Source organism: Hordeum vulgare, chromosome 6H (assembly GCF_904849725.1).
Source record: "Hordeum vulgare subsp. vulgare chromosome 6H, MorexV3_pseudomolecules_assembly, whole genome shotgun sequence".
Taxonomy (NCBI): domain Eukaryota; kingdom Viridiplantae; phylum Streptophyta; class Magnoliopsida; order Poales; family Poaceae; genus Hordeum; species Hordeum vulgare.
The window spans coordinates 184,035,597-184,057,904 of NC_058523.1; the positions used below are offsets into that span (position 1 = coordinate 184,035,597).

Sequence of the window (22,308 nt, forward strand, 5' to 3'; positions counted from 1 at the left end):
TTATTTGCTGTTTGTTTCCGTATAAGTTGCTGCGCGTGAATTCAGCTACTTTGTTATATGATTTTCCTTATTTCCTGTTTGTTTTCGTATAAGTTGCTTTCGTATAAGTTGCTGGACGTGAATTCAGCTACTTTGTTTAGCACTCCCCCTAATTTAGCACTTCCCTTAATCTTTCGAAGGAAGGTGCTGGACGTGAACGGGGGAGATATTTTTGGTTGCTCTGACAGAGTTTTCGTCCGTCAAACTAATATGGTAGACGCACATTTCAGGTGGGCCTGCCACAAATTGGATGGTTAGATATAATTACAAGATCTGATCGTAAGGTTATAATTCCTCTGCGGAAAATTGTGTAGCTTTGTTTGGGGTGACGTAGCGATGAATACGTTGGACTGTTTATTAGTAGTAGAGATATGGCACACAATTTGCGTGCTCTAAGAAAAAAAAAACTTTAAGTGAGTTCGATCCACGCTGAGCCGCACTGAGATCAAGCCATGACAGTCCTGGCCTTTGGCGCCGCCGCTACCTGGCCGGAGGCCGTCGTCCAGTGCCTCCTCTTCGTCTTCGCCGCGGGTATGCTCGTGGCCCTCCACTCCCTCCCCCGCCGAGTTGCTCATCGTCTTCGCCGCCGCGCCGGCGGCTCATCGGCCGCTCAATCGCGCCGGCACTTCGCGCTGGGTGCCCAGCTCCTCGCCCGCGCGCGAGCCGCTGCTCCGAAGCCCCCGGGCCCGCTAGCCCGCGCGGCCCTCGCCGAGGCCGACCGCGCCATCGCGCTCGACCCCCGCGACGCAGCGCCGCTGATCCTCAAGGCCCTCGCCCTCGACCTCCAGGGTCACCGCCTCCCGGCGCTGCGCACCCTCGACGTCGCCCTCGGGCCGCCGCTTGCCCGTTCCCTGGAACCGCGGGAGCGCGGGGACGCGCTCGCCAAGCGCGCCGAGATCGCACTAGCGCTTAATCGCCGCCGTCGCCTCGACCAGGCCGCTGCGGATCTCACCGAGGCTGTCCGCCTTAGCCCCGAGAACCCCCGCGCTCATGCTCTGCTTGGCGAGTGCTACGAGAGGAAGGGGCTCACTGCCGAAGCCAGGAACTCCTTCAAGACCGCCGCGTCAATCGACCCATCTCTGGCCACTGCGCGTGACGGCCTCCGTCGGACAGGCGCAGGCAGCGAAGTTAACGAGAGTGACTGATGTAAGCAAACTTACCTTGATTCTTATCTTGAACTTGTTAGTTGCAAAATATTTAGGGATGAATCATATCATCAGTGCACTAAAGATCACAGGCTTCGCAAAGAGAGCAGAAGGAGGAGTTATTTTTGGTACACAAATTAGTGATCTTATATGCATTATGTAAACGAAATTTGTTAGAGCGTTGTGAACTGGAATACTGTAGTAAGAAGTCTGATGCTGAGTACTAAATGCAAGTGTTTCTCTCTTTTCAGGACTAATTTTTGGGTGAGCATTTGTAGCTATTGTTATATATTTGGGGGTGGAACGAACGATCCCCTTGAAGACCAAATATGGTAAATGTGACATGTATAATGCTGTTTGGCTTTGCTGTAGTTAGTTACCTTGAAGATGTGTTGCTTACTTTTGGCCCTCTGTTGTTGGTTAACTGAATACGCAATTTTAGTCCAATGGGTATTATTTATTGTTATTTATAACTCGATTGTCGACTATGCTGACCAGCAGTACCACCTCCCTCCTTCCTCACAGAATGTTGTCCAGAATCCACACCCCTGAAACTCTATTGGATGGATATTATTTATTGTTATTTATAACTCGATTGTCGACTATGCTGACCAGCAGTACCACCTCCCTCCTTCCTTACAGAATGTTGTCCAGAATCCACACCCCTGAAACTCTATTGGATGGATATTTGCAAAACCGATTATTGTTTGTTCCGGATATGCCTTAGTTCTGTTCTTGGATAGTTAATTTTTGGGTTAGTTTGGCACTCCACATAGAGATGCTTTGTAACAAGCAACAAGTTTGTCAGCAATAGGACATATCAATCACATTATAAGGTATTGATACATGTTTGGACAGCACCTGACCAGGTCAATACACGTTTCCTTACCTAGATAATGGAACTTTAGAGAGAGAATGGAATGGAGTAATTGGAAGGTAACAAGTGGAAATAATAACACACTTCAACACCAAAAGATGCGGAGGGCAAGCAAGTATTGAGCTGAATAATACCACAGCCATGGTTTCGAGTCGCGACTCATCAGAGTCGCTTTGGGGTAGCGACTCGGAAAAAGTCGAGCCTGCAGTTGCGACTAGACTCGCGACTTGAGTCGACACTACATTCAGTCGACAATTTTTTGCGACTCATCGACTAGTTGCGCGACTCGAAATCCATGACCACAACTCAGAAAAAAAATGCCAGGAAAGATGAACTGTAACTAAAGACAACTGATATACCCCTTTTACTGAGCTACCGGGCATCTCAACTGCTTTGTCTATGAACCTATAAGTCCTAAAAACCAGAGTCTAAAGACAACTGATATACCCCTTTTACTGAGCTACCGAGTATCTCAACTGCTTTGTCTATGAACCTATAAGTCCTAAAAACGAGAGTCGATACTTCAAGTATCTGAAACTCTAAACATGTTTTATGTTGAACTTGAAACACCAAACATCACATTATTAAGGTTATGGTGACCCTAGCATGTTCAACTAAAAATGGTTGTTTCATAACAGATTGGATATTATGTTGGTATATGTACCCCTCCCCCATTCTTGAAGATTTGTACTAATATACTTCGCCTCCATTCTTCGGGCATCTTGTTTGACCGAAAAATGAGGTTGAAAAGCGTAGTTAGCCATACTATCGTTGCGTCTCCAAGGCCTCTCCAGACCTCAGTGCGTATATAATCAGCAGGGCCGGCCCTGGGGGGGAGGGGGAGGGGCGGCCGCCTCGGCCCCCCGAGTATGAAGGGGTCCCCGATGGCAATACTTCCCTGATAGTACGAGATTTGTAGCCCTAAATAACAGATGGATTAGTTACTTCCCGGCTTGGCGCACGCAATACGATAGCATGCGCGTTCAGTCTCCCCGGCCTCTACTCCATCTCGTCCCCAAGATTGGCGACAAATCAGGCAGGTCCACAGCGCCTTGTCCGTTTAGTCTAATTGTGATTTTTGGCTGTTGGCGCGATTAATGAAGAACATAACGCGGTTTGCAAATCCCGTCTCACCTTTTACAGGCATTTCTGATCTTCATTTGTTCGTGAAGGCATGGTCTTGCGTGAAGGTCATCGTGTGTCACGCACTCCGATTGCTCGTGTTAATTGGAGTTAGAAAACAGGAACCCAGATTTTGGGTCGTGAACTGTAAGCAGCAACAAGATCTTGCAGTTTCTAATTTCTAGCCTTCCATGCCTTGTCTCATGCCCTCTTTTGTAATAAAAAAGTTTAATCAACAGTGTTCATAATTTCTTCTATCATATGTTTGTGTGCTAATTCCATGTCTTGCTTCAGTAATTAACAAGGCTGCTCTTAATTTACGGATATGTCATCTAGAACGTATCCATCTGTTAATGACTTAATGGAGTCATAGAAATGAACTATTGACACTTTTTTGGAACAGATACAACTGCTTGTAATTCCGAATAATTAGCGTTAGGTATTTTTAGGAACAACCTGTGGAAAAATAAGGATGCTAATCGTTAGGAAATATTCAACTTGTATTTCCAGGAGGCCATAGGTCAGTATATATACATGTACAGGTGTAGAATATGCAGGAAACTCCTTATACAATGAGGTAAATACGAAAGGTTACATGGCTACATATATAGTACTCTAACACTCCCTCAAACTCATGCCTTGCTACGCTCTAGTCTGGGTCTCCGTCAGAAAATCCGCCAACTGTAACTCCGAAGGCACATACTGAAGAGCAATAACCTGATCCTGCACACCAGCGCGCACATAGAAAGCATCAACACCAATATGCTTGGTGAGCTCGTGCTTCACAGGATCGTACGCAATGCTAATAGCACCTGTATTGTCAGATAAGAGCAGAGTAGGTGTAGTGACAGAAACACCAAAATCCTGAAGTAACCACCGTAACCAAGTCACCTTAGCCGTAAAAAGAGCCATAGCTCGCAACTCAGCCTTTTCACTCGAACGGGAAACTGCAGCCCGTTTCTCCGTCTTCCAGGCAATGAGAGAACCACCAAGAAAACATAGTAAGCAGAAAGTGAACGGCGATCTGAGGGATCACTAGCCCACGTAGCATCCGAAAAGGCCTTAAGTTGTAAAGAACTGGAGCGAGGAAAGAATAGACGGTGAGAAATCGTGCCTCGAAGATACCGGAGAACATGAAGGAGGTGATTATTGTGAACCGAAATGGATGCAGAGACAAACTGACTCAGAATATGAACCGGATAAGAGATATCCGGACGAGTGACAGCTAGATATACAAGAGTCCCAACAAGATGACGATAATACGTCGGATCAGGCAAGGGGTCACCATCAGTATCACGAAGGTGAACATTGAGCTCCATGGGAGTCTCAACAATGCGCTCATCAGTAAGAGCAGCACGAGCAAGAAGATCTTGTATATACTTTTCCTGAGATATAAAAAAGCCATCAGAGGTAGAAGAGACTTCAATCCCAAGAAAATAGCGAAGAGGTCCAAGATCAGATATAAGAAACTGCTCACTAAGACGGGCCATTACAAAGGCAATATACTCGGGATCGTCGCCCGTGATGATCATGTCATCGACATAGAGAAGAAGAAGAGTCCGACCACGAGGTGAAAGGTGGACAAACAATGCTGGATCATGAGCACCCGCTGAAAAACCAGCGAAAGTCACCATAGAGGCAAAACGCTCAAACCAAACATGGGGAGCTTGCTTAAGGCCATAGAGAGAGCGATGAAGACGACATACCATGCCATCAGGAACAGAATACCCAGGTGGTGGCTGCATGTATACCTCCTTACGTAGCTCACCATTAAGAAAGGCATTCTTAACATCAAGCTGAGATATAGACCAGTGGCCTGTAGAGGCCACGACAAGAAGTGTATGAATAGTGGTCATATGGGCCACAGGAGCAAAAGTCTCGTCGTAATCTCGACCATGCTCCTGTTGAAAGCCACGAGCCACAAGACGAGCTTTGTAACGCTCAAGAGAACCATCAGAGTGAGTCTTAACCTTGTAGACCCACTTACAAGTGATGAGACGGACACCTGGAGGAAGAGAAACAAGATCCCATGTACGGTGCGTTCAAGAGCAGCAGTCTCCTCTTCGCAAATTGTCATTCAAGATGAACAATAGCCTCACGATAAGAAGTCGGCTCAAGAATAGCAGCGCCAGCGGTTGAAAAACCAAGGAGATCAACATGCGGAAGCGGACGAGGACGCAAGCCATAGGTAGGCTGAGACGAGGAGGACGACACATCAGTAGACACATCCACATTACGTGAACGACGAGTATAATATTGAGGAAAAGATGGAAGAATACGAGGAGGAATTATCTAGGTAGAATCAGGGGGTGGAGATAAAGAAGTCACCGGGGATGCAGGTGCAGAGTCCGGTGACATGCGAGGTGAGGAAATCGCGAGAGATGGTGACGGCGAATCGGCAAGAGGTGGAGAAGCAGAGTTAGCAGGATGGATAGACAAAGGCTTGGCGGGGATAACAGGTATGTCAGGAAAAGTGAGGAAAGAGATATCGTCCACTAAAAAGGTCGAGGAAGATGGACGTGGGTAGAAGGGACGAGACTCATCAAAAGTCACATCCTGAGAAATACGCATCCGATGACTGATAGGACCCAACAACGATAGCCCTTATGTTCATCATCATAGCCTAAGAAAACACACTCAACAGACTGAGCGGTCAGTTTGGTGTGTTCGCGAGGGGCAAGAACATATCAAACACAACCAAACAAACGAAGCATCGAATAATCAGGAGAACAATCAAAAAGATGCTCGAAAGGAACACCACCCTGTAGAGTAGCGGACGACTGAAGATTGATGAGATAGATGGAGGTGAAGGCGGCCTCAGCCCAAAAATGAGGCGGGAGAGAGGCGGCGATCATCAACGCACGAGCCGTCTCAAGGTGACGATGCTTGCGCTCAGCCACACATTCTGAGCATGAGCACCAGGGCAAGAGAATTGAGGGAGTCCCTTGCTCAGCAAGAACACCACGCAACATCTTGGAAATATACACGCCAACGGAGTCAGCATGAAACACACGAATAGGCGAAGAGAACTGAGTGTGAACCATGGCAGCAAAACGCTTATATATGGATAGAACTTCAGTGCGAGAAGTCATAAAATATAGCCAAGTGTAACGAGAGAAATCAGTATCGATGACCCCCTTTCGAAGCGAAGGTAGCTGAACCCCATACATCGGAGTGGACTAAATCAAAAGGACGTTGGGACACTGACTCACTGGTAGGATCAGGCAGCTGAATCTGTTTGTCAAGCCGGCAACCCTGACACTCTAAAGAGACGTCTCCTGAGACAAAACCCTAGAAGACCTCGACGAACTAAAGACGACAAACGAGAACCACAGAGATGACCAAGTCAACGATGCCACTGCTGGAAGGAGCCGGTAGGTGAAGCAACAGAAGCGGATGGACTAGCGATAGTGGTGGTAGCGGAAGGAACATGAAGCCAGTCAAGCTCCCAAAGACTCTCTAAAGAGACGTCTCCTGAGACAAAACCCCAGAAGACCTCGACGAACTAAAGACGACAAACGAGAACCACAGAGATGACCAAGTCGATGATGCCACTGCTGGAAGGAGCCGGTAGGTGAAGCAACAGAAGCGGATGGACTAGCGATAGTGGTGGCAGCGGAAGGAACATGAAGCCAGTCAAGCTCCCAAAGACCTTGAGAGTCACAGCGGCGAGGGCCAGCCCCAACCATTGTGTGCGTTTGCCGATCCTGAATAGAATAAGAGTTCAGCGTCAAGGATGGCGCGACAACCAGAATCAGTAAGTTGACCAACAAAAAGAAGATTCATGGTAAGTCGAGGAACATGAGCAACATCATGAACATAATAAGAAGGCGTGGTAAGATTGCCTCGACTAGCAACAGAAAGAGGAGTACCATTAGCAGTGAGTACATGAGCATGAAAATCAAGCGATCTAAGGGAGGACAAATTGGAAGAATGAGAAGACATGAAAAGAAGCTCCGGAGTCCAGAACCCATGAGGATGTACCTGACTGTGTAGAGGGTGGTTGCTCTGTGCGGGAAGCATCAGTCACAGAACCTGCAGTACGCGTCGAAGAAGAACCTGAAGCAACGAGCAGACGCTTAAGCCTCCGAATATCCTGCTCAGTCAAGGCTGTGGCGGAAGATGTCGACGTAGGGGTCCCTAAAGATGGTGACCGCGCCTTACGCAAGTGTCGCTTCTTCTGGAAGCACGGAGACTCAACATGACCATCCATATTGCAGTAGCCGCAGTGAGGACGAGAGTGACCTTGACCACCCGTAGGAGTAGGCAAGAGCGGCGGAGCACTAGAGCGGGAAGGAGTCGGTGCAGCAGGCGGCATAGCAGGAACTCGAGTAGCGAGCACAGAGGGAACCTCAAGTAAACTAGCGCCACGTAGGCGAGTCTCCTCAACACGAATCTCAGAAAGTGCCTTCATGAGAGAGATACGACCACGAGCAAACAACTGAGCGCGTCGGGGCTCAAACTCCTTACAGAGCCGAGACAAGGACTCGTAGACACGATGAAACTCCAAATCAGGTCACACAACCTGGCAATACTGACAAGTACGACAACCAGCAGTGCAGAGAGAATCAAGCTGACGCCAGATAGCAGAGCTCTGTGCATAGAAATCATCAACAGTGGAAGTCACCCTGCCGAAGAGCATGCTCCCGGCGGACCACAGACAAGTATAAGGCATCACCAGAGGGCTGATAGCGCCGACGGAGATGGGTCCACATCTCAAATATAGTAGGAAGGCCTAGAAGCTCAGAGGCAAACTGAGGCAGAACACTAGCAGCGAGAACGACTACAACGCGAGCATCATCATCAAGCCACTAGGTGTAAGAAGACAGAGCCTCATGATAAGTAGAAAGAGCCGCATCATAAGTCGAAAACTGCTCATCATAAGCATGAACATCAGCCTCGTCAGCAAGCTTAGCTAGATCCTTCGCAGCCCGAGGAGCATCCGCAGCAAGAACCAGTGGCGTCGGCGGAGTAGGAGCCACGGGAGGAATCGGACATGGCGGACTGGGGACCTCGCCAGAAAGAACACCCCGGAGACGAAGGCCACACATATGAATGCGCGTGAAACCAACAAACTCGACGTAGTTGGTACCATCAAAGATCATCGGGCAACGAGGAACAACAATATAGCCCGACGAAGAAGACATTGTGCGCCTGTTTCTTTAATCAATCAAACTAGGAGATTAAGCAATAGATGGCGGGAGTACTTTGACAAGCTGTTCAATGGGGAGAGTGAGAGCTCTACCATTGAACTGGACGACTCCTTTGATGATACTAGCAGGCGTTTTGTGCGGCGAATCCAGGAGTCAGAGGTCAAGAGGGCTTTAAAGAGGATGAAAGGAGGCAAGGCGATGTGCCCTGATTGTATCCCCATTGAGGTGTGGAGAGGCCTCGGGGACATAGCGATAGTATGGCTAACCAAACTTTTCAACCTCATTTTTTGGGCAAACAAGATGCCAGAAGAATGGAGACGGAGTATATTAGTACCAATCTTCAAGAACAAGGGGGATGTGTAGAGTTGTACTAATTACAGTGGAATTAAACTGATGAACCATACAATGAAGCTATGGGAGAGAGTCATTGAGCACCGCTTAAGAAGAATGACAAGTGTGACCAAAAATCAGTTTATGTGACGTTAGGGCCCGTCTGTGTGACCTTGCCCTGGGCCCCTGAAATATCAGGACCGTCCCTGATAATCAGGACCCATTGCCTTGCCTCCTTTCATCCTTTTTAAAGCCTCTCTGACCTCAGACTTCTGGATTCGTCGCACAAAACATCTGTTGGGCATATCGAAGTTATAATTAAATTAGTTGCATAGTGTGTAATGCAGTCTTCTGTCTTTGTGCTCTGAATAAAGAAGAATAAAGCAGAACTGGGATGAAGGGGCAGCACTGTGGTCTTATTTGAATCCGAGTTGTGGAGGGGAGGCGATGGATGAGGACCTGTTAAGGATGTTAGAGTTATAATATAAGTCATGTACCCTTTTGTATTTATCCCGATATATAAGGGGTTTCCTGCATATAGTCCATCACCTGTACATGTATATATACTGGCCTATGGCCTCATGGGAATACAAGTTGCATATTCCTAACATGGTATTAGAGCTAGGTCAATTTTTTTGCACGCTGCAACTCGTGCGATTGATCCTGATCGAAGCCGCCAGCCTCGATCTCCTGTTCCCGTTCGTCCCGCTCGATCTCCTCCACCCTGATCGCAGCCGCCGATCTCCTTGTCCTGCTCGAGCTCGTCCTGCTCGCAGCTCCCGGTCCCGCTCGAGCTCGTCCCGCTCGCAGCTCCCGGTCCTGCTCGAGCTCGTCCCGCTCTTGGTCGGGATCGAGGCCGCTGCTCCCCGTCCCGCTCGCGTCAACGCCAACGCTGGCGGATCGAATCCTCCTGCTGCTGGATCTCGCCGGTCAACGCCTGCTACCTCTCCTGTAGGACCGCAGGTCTTCTGCAGCCGCCACCGCCGCCCCATCCCGCCGCCGCCGCTGCAGCAGGTGCTGTCCGCTGCCTGATCTCGCCGCCCCGTCGCCGGATCTCAACCACGTCCGTGCCAGATCGAGGCTCCTCATCCCGCAGCCCCCAGATCCGCTGCTGACGCGGTTCAGCCCCCAGATCCGTTGCTGACGCGGATAGTTCTTCTCCTGCTGACTCCCGTCGGTTTCCAAAAAAAAGAGAAAAAAAGAGAAAAAAAATGGTCTACACCAGCACGCAACGTTGTAGTCCCTTGCTTCCCGTGACTCCTGTTGGTAGTGCTGGTAGTTCTTCTGTTGCTCCTGCGAGCTCTACATATGGTGATTGTCGCTCTACACCGACTCCTCTCGCGACTTTCATCGGTGCATGTCGCTCTTCCCCGACACCTCTCGCGACTTTCACCGGTTGTCCTGATGCCTATGACTCCATGGACTGCTCTTCGTCCCCGCGTCTTCCCTTGGCGCTTGGTGCTTGTCTGCACACGGACTCGTCTTCTCCACCGGTCTTTGCCGACGATACTGGACATGCTACACCGCCATATTTAGCGGCTTCCACACGTGGTGGTGGTTGCTTCTCTCCTCGTGCCATTACGCCGCCTACTTCAGCTGTGTACTTCACCGAGGACGAGATTGCGCGACTTCGCGCCCTGCTGCTTGCCTTCAACTCTCCGTTGTCGGGTGTGTCTACATCGACATCTTCAGTTGCGCCCCTGACTGAGCAGGAGATTGGACGATTTCAATGTCTGCTAGCTCCATCTGTTGTTTCTTCATCGACAGGTTCTGTTGGTTCTGCTACGGACTCTTCTGGCATTGTGAGACCACCTTCTACACACGCAGGTACATCTCCGTGGGTTCTTAATACTTGAGCATCTTTTCATATGACTCCTGATTCATCCACTCTGTCATCTACTCGACCTCTTGATTCTCCTGTTCATGTTCTTACTGTTGATGACACTTCTCTCCCGGTTACTGTCCGAGGCACTCTTAGTGCTTCATCTTTTCATGTTCCCGATGTTGCTCATGTTCCTCGGTTTACCATGCAGCTCTTTTCTGGTGGCCAGATTGTTGACTCTGATTGTCGGGTCATCCTTGACTTTGACTCATGTTCAGTTCTGGACCGTCACACTGGTGCTCTTCTTGGTGCTGGCCCCCGGCGCCGTGACTCTCAGGGTCTCTGGGAGCTTGACTGGCTTCAACTTCCGCCCGCTGCCACCGCAGCCAGTCTCTCCTCCTCTGTTGCCTTATCTACCAGCTCTTTTCAAGAGTGGCATCATCGTCTGGGTCATTTATGTGGCTCCCGTCTCTCATCCTTAGTTCGACGTGGTCTTCTTGGATCCGTCTCCGGTGGTGTGTTGTTAGACTGTCAGGGCTGCCGGCTTGGTAAACAGGTTCAGTTACCTTATCCTCATAGCGAGACTGTGTCTCAGCGTCCTTTTGACCTTGTCCACTCGGATGTTTGGGGTCCAGCTCCCTTTTCCTCGAAGGGAGGCCATCGCTACTATATTATCTTTATAGATGATTTCTCTCGATACACGTGGATCTATTTTATGTCTTCTCGTAGTGAGGTATTATCTATCTATAAGCGTTTTGCTGCCATGGTTCACACTCAGTTCTCTACGTGTATTCCGTGCTGACTCTGCTGGAGAGTATATCTCCAAGATGTTGCGTGGATTTCTCGCTGAGCAGGGTACACTTGCTCAGTTCTCTTGTCCTGGTGCTCATGCTCAGAATGGTGTAGCTGAGCACAAGCATCATCACCTTCTTGAGACGGTTCGTGCGATGATGATTGTTGCCTCTCTCCCGCCTCATTTTTGGGCTGAGGCCGTCTCCACCTCCACCTATCTCATCAATCTACAACCTTCTACTGCTCTACAGGGTGATGTTCCTTTTGAGCGTTTTTTGATCGTTCTCCCAATTATTCGATGCTTCGCCTGTTTGGCTGTGTTTGCTATGTTCTTCTTGCCCCTCGCGAACGCACCAAACTGACCGCTCAGTCTGTTGAGTGTGTCTTCTTAGGCTACAGTGATGGGCATAAGGGCTATCGTTGTTGGGATCCTATTGGTCGTCGGATGCATATCTCTCGGGATGTGACTTTTGACGAGTCTCGTCCCTTCTACCCACGCCCATCTTCCTCGACCTTTTCAGTGGAGGATATCTCTTTCCTCACTTTTCCTGATACACCTCTCACCCCCTTCGAGTCTTTGCCTATTCGTTCCGCTCCCTCTGCTTCTCCACCTCTTGTTGATTTGCTACCACCATCTCCCACGGTTTCCTCTCCTGGCATGTCACTGGATTGTTCCATCTTTTCCTCAGTGTTACACTCGTCGTTCACGTCATGTGGATGCCTCTGTGGATGCCTCTACAGATGTGTCGTCATCCTCATCTCAGCCTCCCTATGCCTTGCGTTCTCGCCCTTGTTCGCCTGTTGATCGCCTTGGATTTCCCACCGTTGGTGCTGCTGTTCTTGAGCCGACTTCCTATCGTGAGGCTGTTGTTCATCCTGAATGGCAGTTTGCGATGGCAGAGGAGATTGCTGCTCTTGAACGCACTGGTACGTGGGATCTTGTTTCCCTTCCTCTCGGAGTCCGTCCCATCACTTGTAAGTGGATTTACAAGGTTAAGACTCGCTCCGATGGTTCTCTTGAGCGTCACAAAGCTCGTCTTGTGGCTCGTGGTTTTCAGCAGGAGCATGGTCATGATTATGACGAGACTTTTGCTCCTGTGGCCCATATGACCACTGTTCGTACACTTCTTGCCGTGGCCTCTGCACGCCATTGGTCTATATCTCAGCTTGATGTTAAGAATGCCTTTCTTAATGGTGAGCTGCGTGAGGAGGTGTACATGCAGCCACCACCTGGGTATTCTGTTCCTGATGGCATGGTATGTCGTCTTCGTCGCTCTCTCTATGGCCTTAAGCAAGCCCCTCGTGCCTGGTTTGAGCGTTTTGCCTCTGTGGTGACCGACGCTGGTTTTTCAGCGAGTGCTCATGATCCAGCATGTTTATTCACCTTTCTCCTTGTGGTCGGACTCTTCTTCTCTATGTTGATGACATGATCATCACTGGGGATGACCCCGAGTATATTGCCTTTATAAAGGCCCGTCTTAGTGAGCAGTTTCTTATGTCTGATCTTGGACCTCTTCGCTACTTTCTTGGGATTGAAGTCTCTTCTACCTCTGATGGCTTTTTTTGTTATGACCGGTACAACGTACCAACAGAGGAGGCCCAATGGGCAGGGTTAATTACGGGCTTAGCCCAAGTTATCTTACCTATCTTAGAGTCCAAGTTATATTAGAGTCCAAGTTAGAGTCCAAGTTATCTAGGGTTTAGTGGAGGCTGTCCTCCTATATAAACACATGTACCCATTCGATATTAAGCAGACAATAAACAGTATATTCTGTTGTCGTCTCCCTCAGGAGACGAGAGCCCCAAACCCTAGCCGCCTCTCTCTCTCTCACGCCGTGACGGCGCCCAACCGCCGGCGCCGGCGTCCCCAACCTCGCAGCCCGCACTTCCACCCCTACAACCTACGTCCGAGACCTGGTAGAACCCTAGCCTCTACCAATTTGGTATCAGGTAGCTTGGGTTCGATGAGTTTGTCGGACCTTCCCACCACCACCGCCTTCCCCGCCACCTCGCAGCAGCCGCCGCCGCCGCACCACTCGCCTCCGCCGGCAACCTCAGGTCCGGCCGCCTCCGGTCCTGCGGCCCTGGCGGCCGAACCCGCCCCCGTCCTCTCCCCGGCGGAGATGTCCTCGGCGATCCGCGACCTCAACCTGACGGTCTCGAACCTCCGGACTTTCCTCCAGGCTCCATACGCAACCCCGCCACCACCGCCTCCGCCAGCGGCGCCCTTCGCGCCACCGCCCCCGGCCACTGTCGCGCCCCAGGGCCTGCCGATCACCCAGGTCCGATGGCCGCCGTCGCCGTCCCCGCTACCGACGTGGATTGACACGCCGACCTACACGACGACGCCACTACAGCCGACGGTGTTGCAGCCACCCGCCCCCACCTTCGGGGGGTTCGGCGGCGGGTACACTGATCCGTACGCCGGGAGCTCCGTGGTGCCGCAGCACTCTCCTTCCGCCGCGCTGGGTCGTCACGAGGGCACCTACGCGGCCTCGCCACACGTGCAGCAGCCACCCCGTTTCACCAAGCTGGAGTTCGCCACCTACGACGGCACCGTCGACCCCCTGAACTGGCTCAATCAGTGCGACCAGTTTTTCAGGGGGCAGCGGACCATGGCGTCCGACCGCACGTGGATCGCCTCCTACCACCTCCGTGGCGCCGCCCAGACTTGGTACTACGCCCTCGAGCAGGACGAGGGCGGAATGCCTCCGTGGGAGCGCTTTCGCGACCTGTGTCTCCTCCGGTTCGGCCCCCCCATACTTGGGAGCCGCTTGGCCGAGCTCGGTCGCCTTCCCTTCACCACCTCGGTGCAGGACTTCGCCGACCGCTTCCAGACGTTGGCCTGCCATGCGCCTGACGTCACGGCTCGCCAACGCGCCGAGCTCTTCGTCGACGTCGAGATGCGCGACCCCCAGGACCTGCAGACGGCCATGTATTACGCACGCGCGTACGAGCAGCGCGCCAACGCCCTGCAGCAGGCATTCCTGGGCCGCGGCACGCGTCCCCCGACCCACCCCGCCCCGGCGGCCGCCACCCCGACACGCCCTGCCCTGCCGGCCACTACTGCGGCTGCCCCCGCGCCGACACACACCTTCCGGCGCTTAACGTCGGCCGAGCATCTCGAGCGGCGTCGCAAGGGCCTGTGCTTCAACTGCGACGAACCGTATGCGCCGGGTCATACGTGCGCCCGCCTGTTCTACTTGGAGACCGTCGACGACGCGGAGTTGGAGGCCCTCATCGCGGAGCTCGACGCCACCACACTCTCCGAGGCCGGCGTCACGACCTACGGGCCGGTCGACGCGACCGCCTTCGTCGTCTCCCTTCATGCCATGGCTGGCATCAAGACGGCAAAGACGATGTTGCTTCCGGTGACGATCAACGGGGAGCGTCTCACTGCGCTCGTGGACACGGGTTCGACGCACAACTTCCTGTCCGGGGACGCCATGCGCCGCCTCGCACTCCAATCGGCGGGCTCGGAGAAGTTCAGCGTCACCGTCGCCAACGGGGACCACCTTGCTTGCCAGGGGGTGGCGTGGCAGGTTCCTGTCCTCATCGGCGACGAGCCGTTCTCCATCGACTGCGTCGGCATCGACCTGGGCTGCTACGACTTCATCCTCGGCATCGACTTCCTGTCCACTCTCGGCCCCATCCTTTGGGACCTCGATGTGCTGCCCCTCATCTTCTGGCGCGAGGGCGGCCGTCGCGTTCAGTGGACAAGCATCGGCGGCTCCGGCGCTGTGACTCCACAGCTCCAGTTGATGGCGGCCGCACTGGACGAGGCGCATCCCCTCCTGGCCGACCTCCTGCAGCAGCACAACGACATCTTCGACGAGCCACAGGGCCTCTCCCTCCCGCGTGGCCCTGTGACCACCGCATCCACCTGCTGCCGGACACGGCACCTGTAGCCGTGCGTCCGTACCGGTACCCTCAGCTGCAGAAAGACGAGCTCGAGCGTCAGGTGGCGGTCATGCTTGAGCAGGGCATCATCCGGATTTCGACATCGCGGTTCTCCGCCCGGTGCTCCTTGTGCGCAAGCCCGACGACACATGGCTCTTCTGCATCGACTACCGCGCCCTCAACGCCCTGACGACCAAGGACAAGTTCCCCATCCCCGTCGTGGATGAGCTCTTGGACGAGCTACATGGAGCGCGCTTCTTCACCAAGCTCGACCTTCGCTCGGGCTACCATCAGGTGCGCATGCACCCTGACGACATCGAGAAGACGGCGTTCCGCACTCACCATGGCCACTTCGAGTTCCTAGTGATGCCGTTCGGCCTCTCCAACGCGCCGGCGACCTTCCAGGCCCTGATGAAGGACGTGCTCAGCCCATACTTGCGCCGCTTTGTGCTTGTTTTCTTCGATGACATTCTCATCTATAGTGCATCTTGGGCGGAGCACCTACAACACGTGGCCATCATCTTCAACGAGCTTCGAGCGCATCGTCTTCACCTCAAGCGCTCGAAGTGCTCGTTCGGCACGACCTCCGTCGCGTACCTGGGGCACGTCATCTCGGCGGACGGGGTAGCGATAGACGCGGACAAGGTCGCCGCCGTCGCCGCGTGGCCGATCCCGCGGTCACCGCGGGCGCTCCGCGGCTTCTTGGGCCTCGTCGGCTACTACCGGAAGTACATCCGGGACTTCGGCCTCATCGCCGCGCCACTGACGCGTCTCCTTCGACGCGACGCCTTCTCCTGGGACGAGGAGGCGACTACGGCATTCGAGGCTCTCCAGCGGCGCTCACGACGGGACCCGTCCTCCAGATGCCGGACTTTGATATGCCGTTCATGGTGGACTGCGACGCCTCTGGCATCGGCTTCGGCGCCGTCCTCCACCAGGGCGAGGGACCGCTCGCCTTCTTCAGCCGCCCCTTCGCCGCTCGCCATCACAAGCTCGCGGCCTACGAGCGCGAGCTTATTGGGTTGGTTCAGGCGGTGCGCCACTGGCGGCCTTATCTTTGGGGCCGGTCATTCCGTGTGCGCACGGACCACTACAGCCTCAAGTTCTTGCTGGACTAGCGCCTCTCCACAGTTCCGCAACACCAGTGGATCAGCAAGCTCTTTGGCTTCGACTTCACCGTTGAATACCGCCCCGGCCGTCTCAACACGGTCGCCGACGCCTTGTCCCGCCGCGACACTGAGGATGTCGCAGACGACGTCGCCATGGCTGGCACTATCATGTGCATTCGCTCCGGGCCATCTTTCGCCTTCATCGACGACATTCGCCGGGCAACTTCGACGACCGTGGACGCCCAGGGCCTGCGCCAGCGCCTTGACGCCGACGAGTTGGACGCGTCCTCGCGCTTGGACGAGGGGCTGCTCCTACATGGCCGCCGCATCTTCGTGCCCGACCATGGCGACCTGCGCCACCAGGTCCTGACCTTGGCGCACTCTGCAGGGCACGAGGGCGTGCAGAAGACTCTCCATCGTCTCCGTGCTGATTTTTACATCCCCGGTGATGGCGCGATGGTCCGCGACTGGGTGCGGTCGTGCGTGACGGGCCAGCGGAACAAGACGGAGACACTACGACCCGCGGGTCTACTGCAGCCGCTGGACGTACCCTCCCAGGTGTGGGCGGATATTTCCATGGACTTCATCGAGGGCCTTCCCAAGGTGGGCGGCAAGTCCGTCATCCTCACGGTGGTTGACCGCTTCTCCAAGTACGCGCACTTCATCGCCCCGGGTCATCCATATACAGTCGCCTCCGTGGCGCGGGCCTTCTTCGACGGCATCGTCCGCCTCCACGGTTTTCCGTCGTCCATCGTCAGCGATCGTGATCCCGTGTTCACGGGACATGTCTGGTGGGATCTCTTTCGACTGGCGGGCGTGAAGCTCCGCATGAGCACGGCGTTCCACCCTCTGACAGACGGCCAATCCGAGGTGGTCAACAAGGTGATCGCCATGTACCTGCGTTGTGTTACTGGTGATCGTCCACGAGCTTGGGTGGACTGGTTGGCGTGGACGGAGTACTGCTACAACACCTCCTATCACTCCGCCCTGCGCACCACGCCTTTCGAGGTGGTCTACGGGCGCCCACCTCCGGCGATGCTCCCTTACGAGCCTGGGACGGCTCGGTCCGAGACGGCCGGCGACTTACTACGCACCCGCGACGACATTCTGGCTGAGGCACGCCAGCGTCTTCTCCAAGCACAGCAGCTGGCTCGGAAGTACTACGATGCTCATCATCGCGAGGCAGAGTTCGCGGTGGGCGATTGGGTGTGGCTGCACCTCCTCCACAGGACCACGCAGTCTCTGGACCCGCGCTCCAAGCGCAAATTGGGACCTCGCTACGCCGGTCCCTTTCGTGTGCTGGAGCGTGTCGGCACACTCGCATACCGCTTGGAGCTGCCAGCTGGTTCTCGCCTCCACGACGTCTTCCATGTCGGCTTACTGAAGGCCTACCGCGGGGACCCTCCTGCAACGACGCCGGCCCTTCCTCCTACTTCGGATGGCCGCCTCCTTCCAGCTTCCGCACAGGTGGCGAAGGTGCTGCAGGCGCAGCAGCGTCGCAGCGTCTGGCATGTCTTCACAGTGGACCGGCCTGCCAGAGGAGGAAGCGACTTGGGAGAAGCTCGACGATTTCCGCCAGCAGTTTCCAGATGTTCAGCTCGAGGACGAGCTGTTTGAGAAGGCGGGGAGAGATGTTATGACTGGTACAACGTACCAACAGAGGAGGCCCAATGGGCAGGGTTAATTACGGGCTTAGCCCAAGTTATCTTACCTATCTTAGAGTCCAAGTTATACTAGAGTCCAAGTTATATTAGAGTCCAAGTTAGAGTCCAAGTTATCTAGGGTTTAGTGGAGGCTGTCCTCCTATATAAACACATGTACCCCTTCGATATTAAGCAGACAATAAACAGTATATTCTGTTGTCGTCTCCCTCGGGAGACGAGAGCCCCAAACCCTAGCCGCCTCTCTCTCTCTCTCTCACGCCGCGCCGGCGCCCAACCGCCGGCGCCGGCGTCCCCAACCTCGTAGCCCGCACTTCCACCCCTACAACCTACGTCCGAGACTTGGTAGAACCCTAGCCTCTACCATTTTTATATCCCATGAAAAGTATATCGAGGATCTTCTTGCTCGTGCTGCTCTTACTGACGAGCGCATTGTTGAGACTCCTATGGAGCTCAATGTTCACCTCCGTGCTACTGATGGTGATCCTCTGCCTCACTCGACGCGTTATCGTCATCTTGTTGGCAGTCTTGTCTATCTAGCTGTCACTCGTCCGGATCTCTTATCCGGTTCATATTTTGAGTCATTTCGTCTCCGCTCCCACCTCGGTTCACTATAGTCATCTCCTCCGTGTTCTCCGATATCTTCGAGGCAAGATCTCTCATTGTCTATTCTTTCCTCGCTCCAGTTCTTTACAGCTTCAGGCCTATTCGGATGCTATTTGGGCTAGTGATCCTTCAGATCGCCGTTCACTTTTTGCTGATTGTGTTTTTCTTGGTGGTTCTCTCATTGCCTGGAAGACGAAGTAACAGATTGCAGTTTCCCGTTCGAGTGCAGAGGCTGAGTTGCGAGCGATGGCTCTTTTGACGGCAGAGGTGACTTGGTTACGGTGGTTACTTCAGGATTTTGGTGTTTCTGTCACTACACCGACTCTGCTCTTATCTGACACTACAGGTGCTATTAGCATTGCGCGCGTTCCTGTGAAGCATGAGCTCACCAAGCATATTGGTGTTGATGCTTTCTATGTACGCGCTGGTGTGCAGGATCAGGTCATTGCTCTTTAGTATGTGCCTTTCGAGTTACAGTTGGCGGATTTCCTGATGAAGGCCCAGACTAGAGCACAACATGGCTTTTATCTCTCCAAACTCAGTGTTATTCATCCACCATGAGTTTGAGGGGGGGGGGGGGGGGGGTTAGAGTTATAATATAAGTCATGTACCCTTTTGTATTTATCCCGATATATAAGGGGTTTCCTGTATATAGTCCATCACCTGTACATGTATATATACTGGCCTTATGGACTCATGGGAATACAAGTTGCATATTCCTAACAAAGGACAGTCATAGTATATTGTCTCTTGGGTCATAGCAGGAAGGGCAATGTAACCAAAGGAGGAGAAGGCCAAAGGCCAATCCTAGGGTGAGAGCGTGAAGAGGAGAATGAAACGGACCACCACCACCAATTCCCTTAATTATAGTCTTCATAGTAGTACAGATATCAACAGAAAATTATTTTCACTGGAGGAATATTAAGTTATTTTACAAATTTGACCTGGGGTATTTTTTGTTGTGATAGGCACATTAAGGCTTTCTTTTCCTGCTAGAGCTCAAATAGCGAATCTTTATCATGTAGACATGTACAGAGGACTAGGACAACCATATCAGTCATGATATAATCTGTAGTGCACATAGGGGAATTTATCGAGTGTGATGTTTCTGCAGTACAGGTACTCAATCCATCTCCACAGCCACAGGGCAACAGAGTTAATCAGTTAAGTGTATCTTTGATTCTTGCCTTCTACTGTTGGATGCCTTTTTTACCATTTCTTTCAAAAAATAATGGATTATTTATTTTCTCATCATCCTTTTTCTGGAACAAAACTAAGGGGACCCCAGACATATAGATAGAAACCTAAATTCGCCTCTTCATCCTTATTTGCCACTGTTGCAAGGGTGGTGTGTCAGGACCGTACTGAACCAGTATCTATCATATAAGGAATAGAACTACTTCGAGCACCAGATGGATGAATGGATGTGGTCCATTTTACTTACAGTCGCATTTACTTCAGTTGATACCGTTTTACTCTGAACTTTCACTAGACACTTTATCTTCCTCAGCGTTGTAAGCCAGGGTGGCTATATATATTCTGTTCGATGCTTGAATGAGTAGTAAGAAAGGAGGTAAACTAATTTCTCTAGTGTACTGTAGCTAGATTTTGCTCCTCCTTCAGGCGAGATTCCTCGTTCGACCCCTTAATCAGGGACGAACCTATCCAAAATTCCCCACTCGCGTCTCAGTCCTTACATGACTCTCTCTGATCCTACTCACATTTCTGTTGACATGATCCCATTTTTCGTATGAGGGAGAAAACCGGTGCATGAATCATGCATTTTCTTTCTTTAACCTTGACCATATAGAAGGTCAGAAAGAGCATGTTTGCATAGTTACTGCACTACAAATTAATGCCTATATGCATCCTGGCAGTATTCAACAGGTCTGGCAGTACATTTCTTTGCTAGCACGGACGATCTCTCTTATCTGTGATACAAATTGCAGGCAAAGGACATAGCAACTCACTCTGAAGCCGAGTTATATTCAGAGCTGTATCAAGTAGGACATCAGGTTGGTGACATTTCGTCCACCACCTACCAGAGTGTTGCTGCTCAACTCTGGTTCAACAAGTGCAGGCATGCAGCACTATGTTGGCCAAACATAACAGAAACGGACTGGTGTTATGCCAACTGATCAAAGCATTGGCTGGTTTGCTGAAACAGAATATTACTTGTGTCCCGTAAAAAGAAACATTGGTAACATCTCGCCAAGTTATTGTGCAACCACTGGTTTTGTGACGTTGTGATGATGCTGGTCATTTACATGTTTTTTTCTGAAAAGAAGGGTGCCGTGGCCTGATGCATGCAACCATTTTATTAATAAGGAATAGTCGTAAATAAAGTGCAAAGTCTTACATGAGCTCTCAATCAAAGCCCAACAAAGTGTTTTTTTATTTAAATAATGCCCCATCCGGCGACAAAATAATAGACTACGATGACTAAACACCTAGCCTATTAACGAGCCGTCATTCAAACCGGTTGTAGATAACCCGTGTCATCGTCTTTCAGCGGTTGTATTCAATAACCATAAGCTCCCTGTGCTCCATATGTATGAGTAACGATCACGTACGGATCCATGTCGTAGCTCTGTAAATAACCTATAAAAAGTTGGTAAAGTTTTTTCTATTGAATATCATATCATTTCTATACTATATTTGTTTGCACTCCATTAAATCACGTTTCAAATAACGTAATCATATTTGATGGAGGGCCAATGTTGAAGGCTATATGCAAAATACGTTAAAGTAGTTGTGCAAGCGGACAATCGAGAAAGAGGTGTTTGATAATCTCATTCTGATCACAAAAACAACATCTGGGATTGCCTATCCATCTTTGCTTAAACAGATCATCTTTAGTCAAAATCACTCCCTTATTAACAAACCACATAAATATTTTTATTCTAAGTGAGACTTTAACCTTCCAAATGTGTATTGCTGTCAGCAATGGTCCAGAATCAATTAGGTTTAGATACATCGATTTCATGAAAAACATACCACCCACGGTTTATTTCCAATGAATAGTGAGTGGCTGATTAGTCAGTTGAACTTCCATCAATCTACAAACAAAGCGCAGTCATGAATTCCATCATTCCCCTACCAATGATCTTCTGAATTGTATATTAAGGGGAACTGCCTGTAATACTGTGGCAATATAATCCGCTTTACACTGCATGATATTATAAAGAGAAGAATATTGTATAGCCAAGGGCGTCTCCCCTAACCATGTATTTTCCCAAAACGTAGTATCATTACCATTACCAACATGAAATTTCACCCAAAAAAGTTTCTTTCATCTTCATTAACCCTTTCCAAAAAGGTGAATAAGAAGGTCTAGCTGTAGCTTGGGCCAAAGTCTTAGATTGGAAGTACTTATTATGTAAAATTTATACCCACGCACCTTTCGTCACAACATACAATCTAAAGAGCCACTTACTAAGAAGGCATCTATTTTTGACTTCTAAGTTCTCGATCCCCAACCCACCTTGGTCTTTAGGTCTACATATAATGTCTCATACAAGCGTGTACTTCTTAGTATCATCACTTTGCCAGAAGAATCAAGAACGATAAAAATCCAATTTTTTCTGTACCCCTAGCGACACTTCGAAGAAAGATAAGAGAAATATTGGCAGGCTTGTTAATACTGAATTTATTAATGCCAAGCGTCCATCATAAGACATAAGCTTGCCCTTCTAGCAACTTAGTCTCTTCTCAAACCTATGTTTAATATATTTCCATTCCTTGTTTGTAAG

At 51.2% G+C, this 22,308-nt stretch overlaps 1 protein-coding gene across 6 annotated transcripts; it reads left to right on the top strand.

Annotated features, from left to right (window-relative positions):
• The first annotated feature begins 420 nt into the window (after positions 1-420).
• On the top strand, positions 421-20,932 carry LOC123403240. 6 transcript variants are annotated; one of them, XR_006611435.1, is made up of 5 exons: positions 421-1,185; positions 1,436-1,516; positions 3,205-3,330; positions 19,671-19,719; positions 20,506-20,932. XR_006611435.1 is itself a non-coding variant. In XM_045097185.1 (2 exons), exon 1 carries the CDS (start codon positions 492-494, stop codon positions 1,182-1,184), a length of 693 nt encoding a protein of 230 aa, XP_044953120.1. In that variant the 5' UTR covers positions 421-491; the 3' UTR covers position 1,185; positions 1,436-1,657. The 6 variants fall into 6 exon arrangements, 1 of the variants encoding a protein (XP_044953120.1); XR_006611439.1 differs by lacking the exon at positions 19,671-19,719; XR_006611436.1 differs by lacking the exon at positions 3,205-3,330.
• The last annotated feature ends 1,376 nt before the right edge of the window (positions 20,933-22,308 follow it).

Excerpts from the sequence above, each read along its gene's own strand:
- LOC123403240 (XM_045097185.1), top strand. The coding sequence starts at position 492 with ATGACAGTCCTGGCCTTTGGCGCCGCCGCTACCTGGCCGGAGGCCGTC.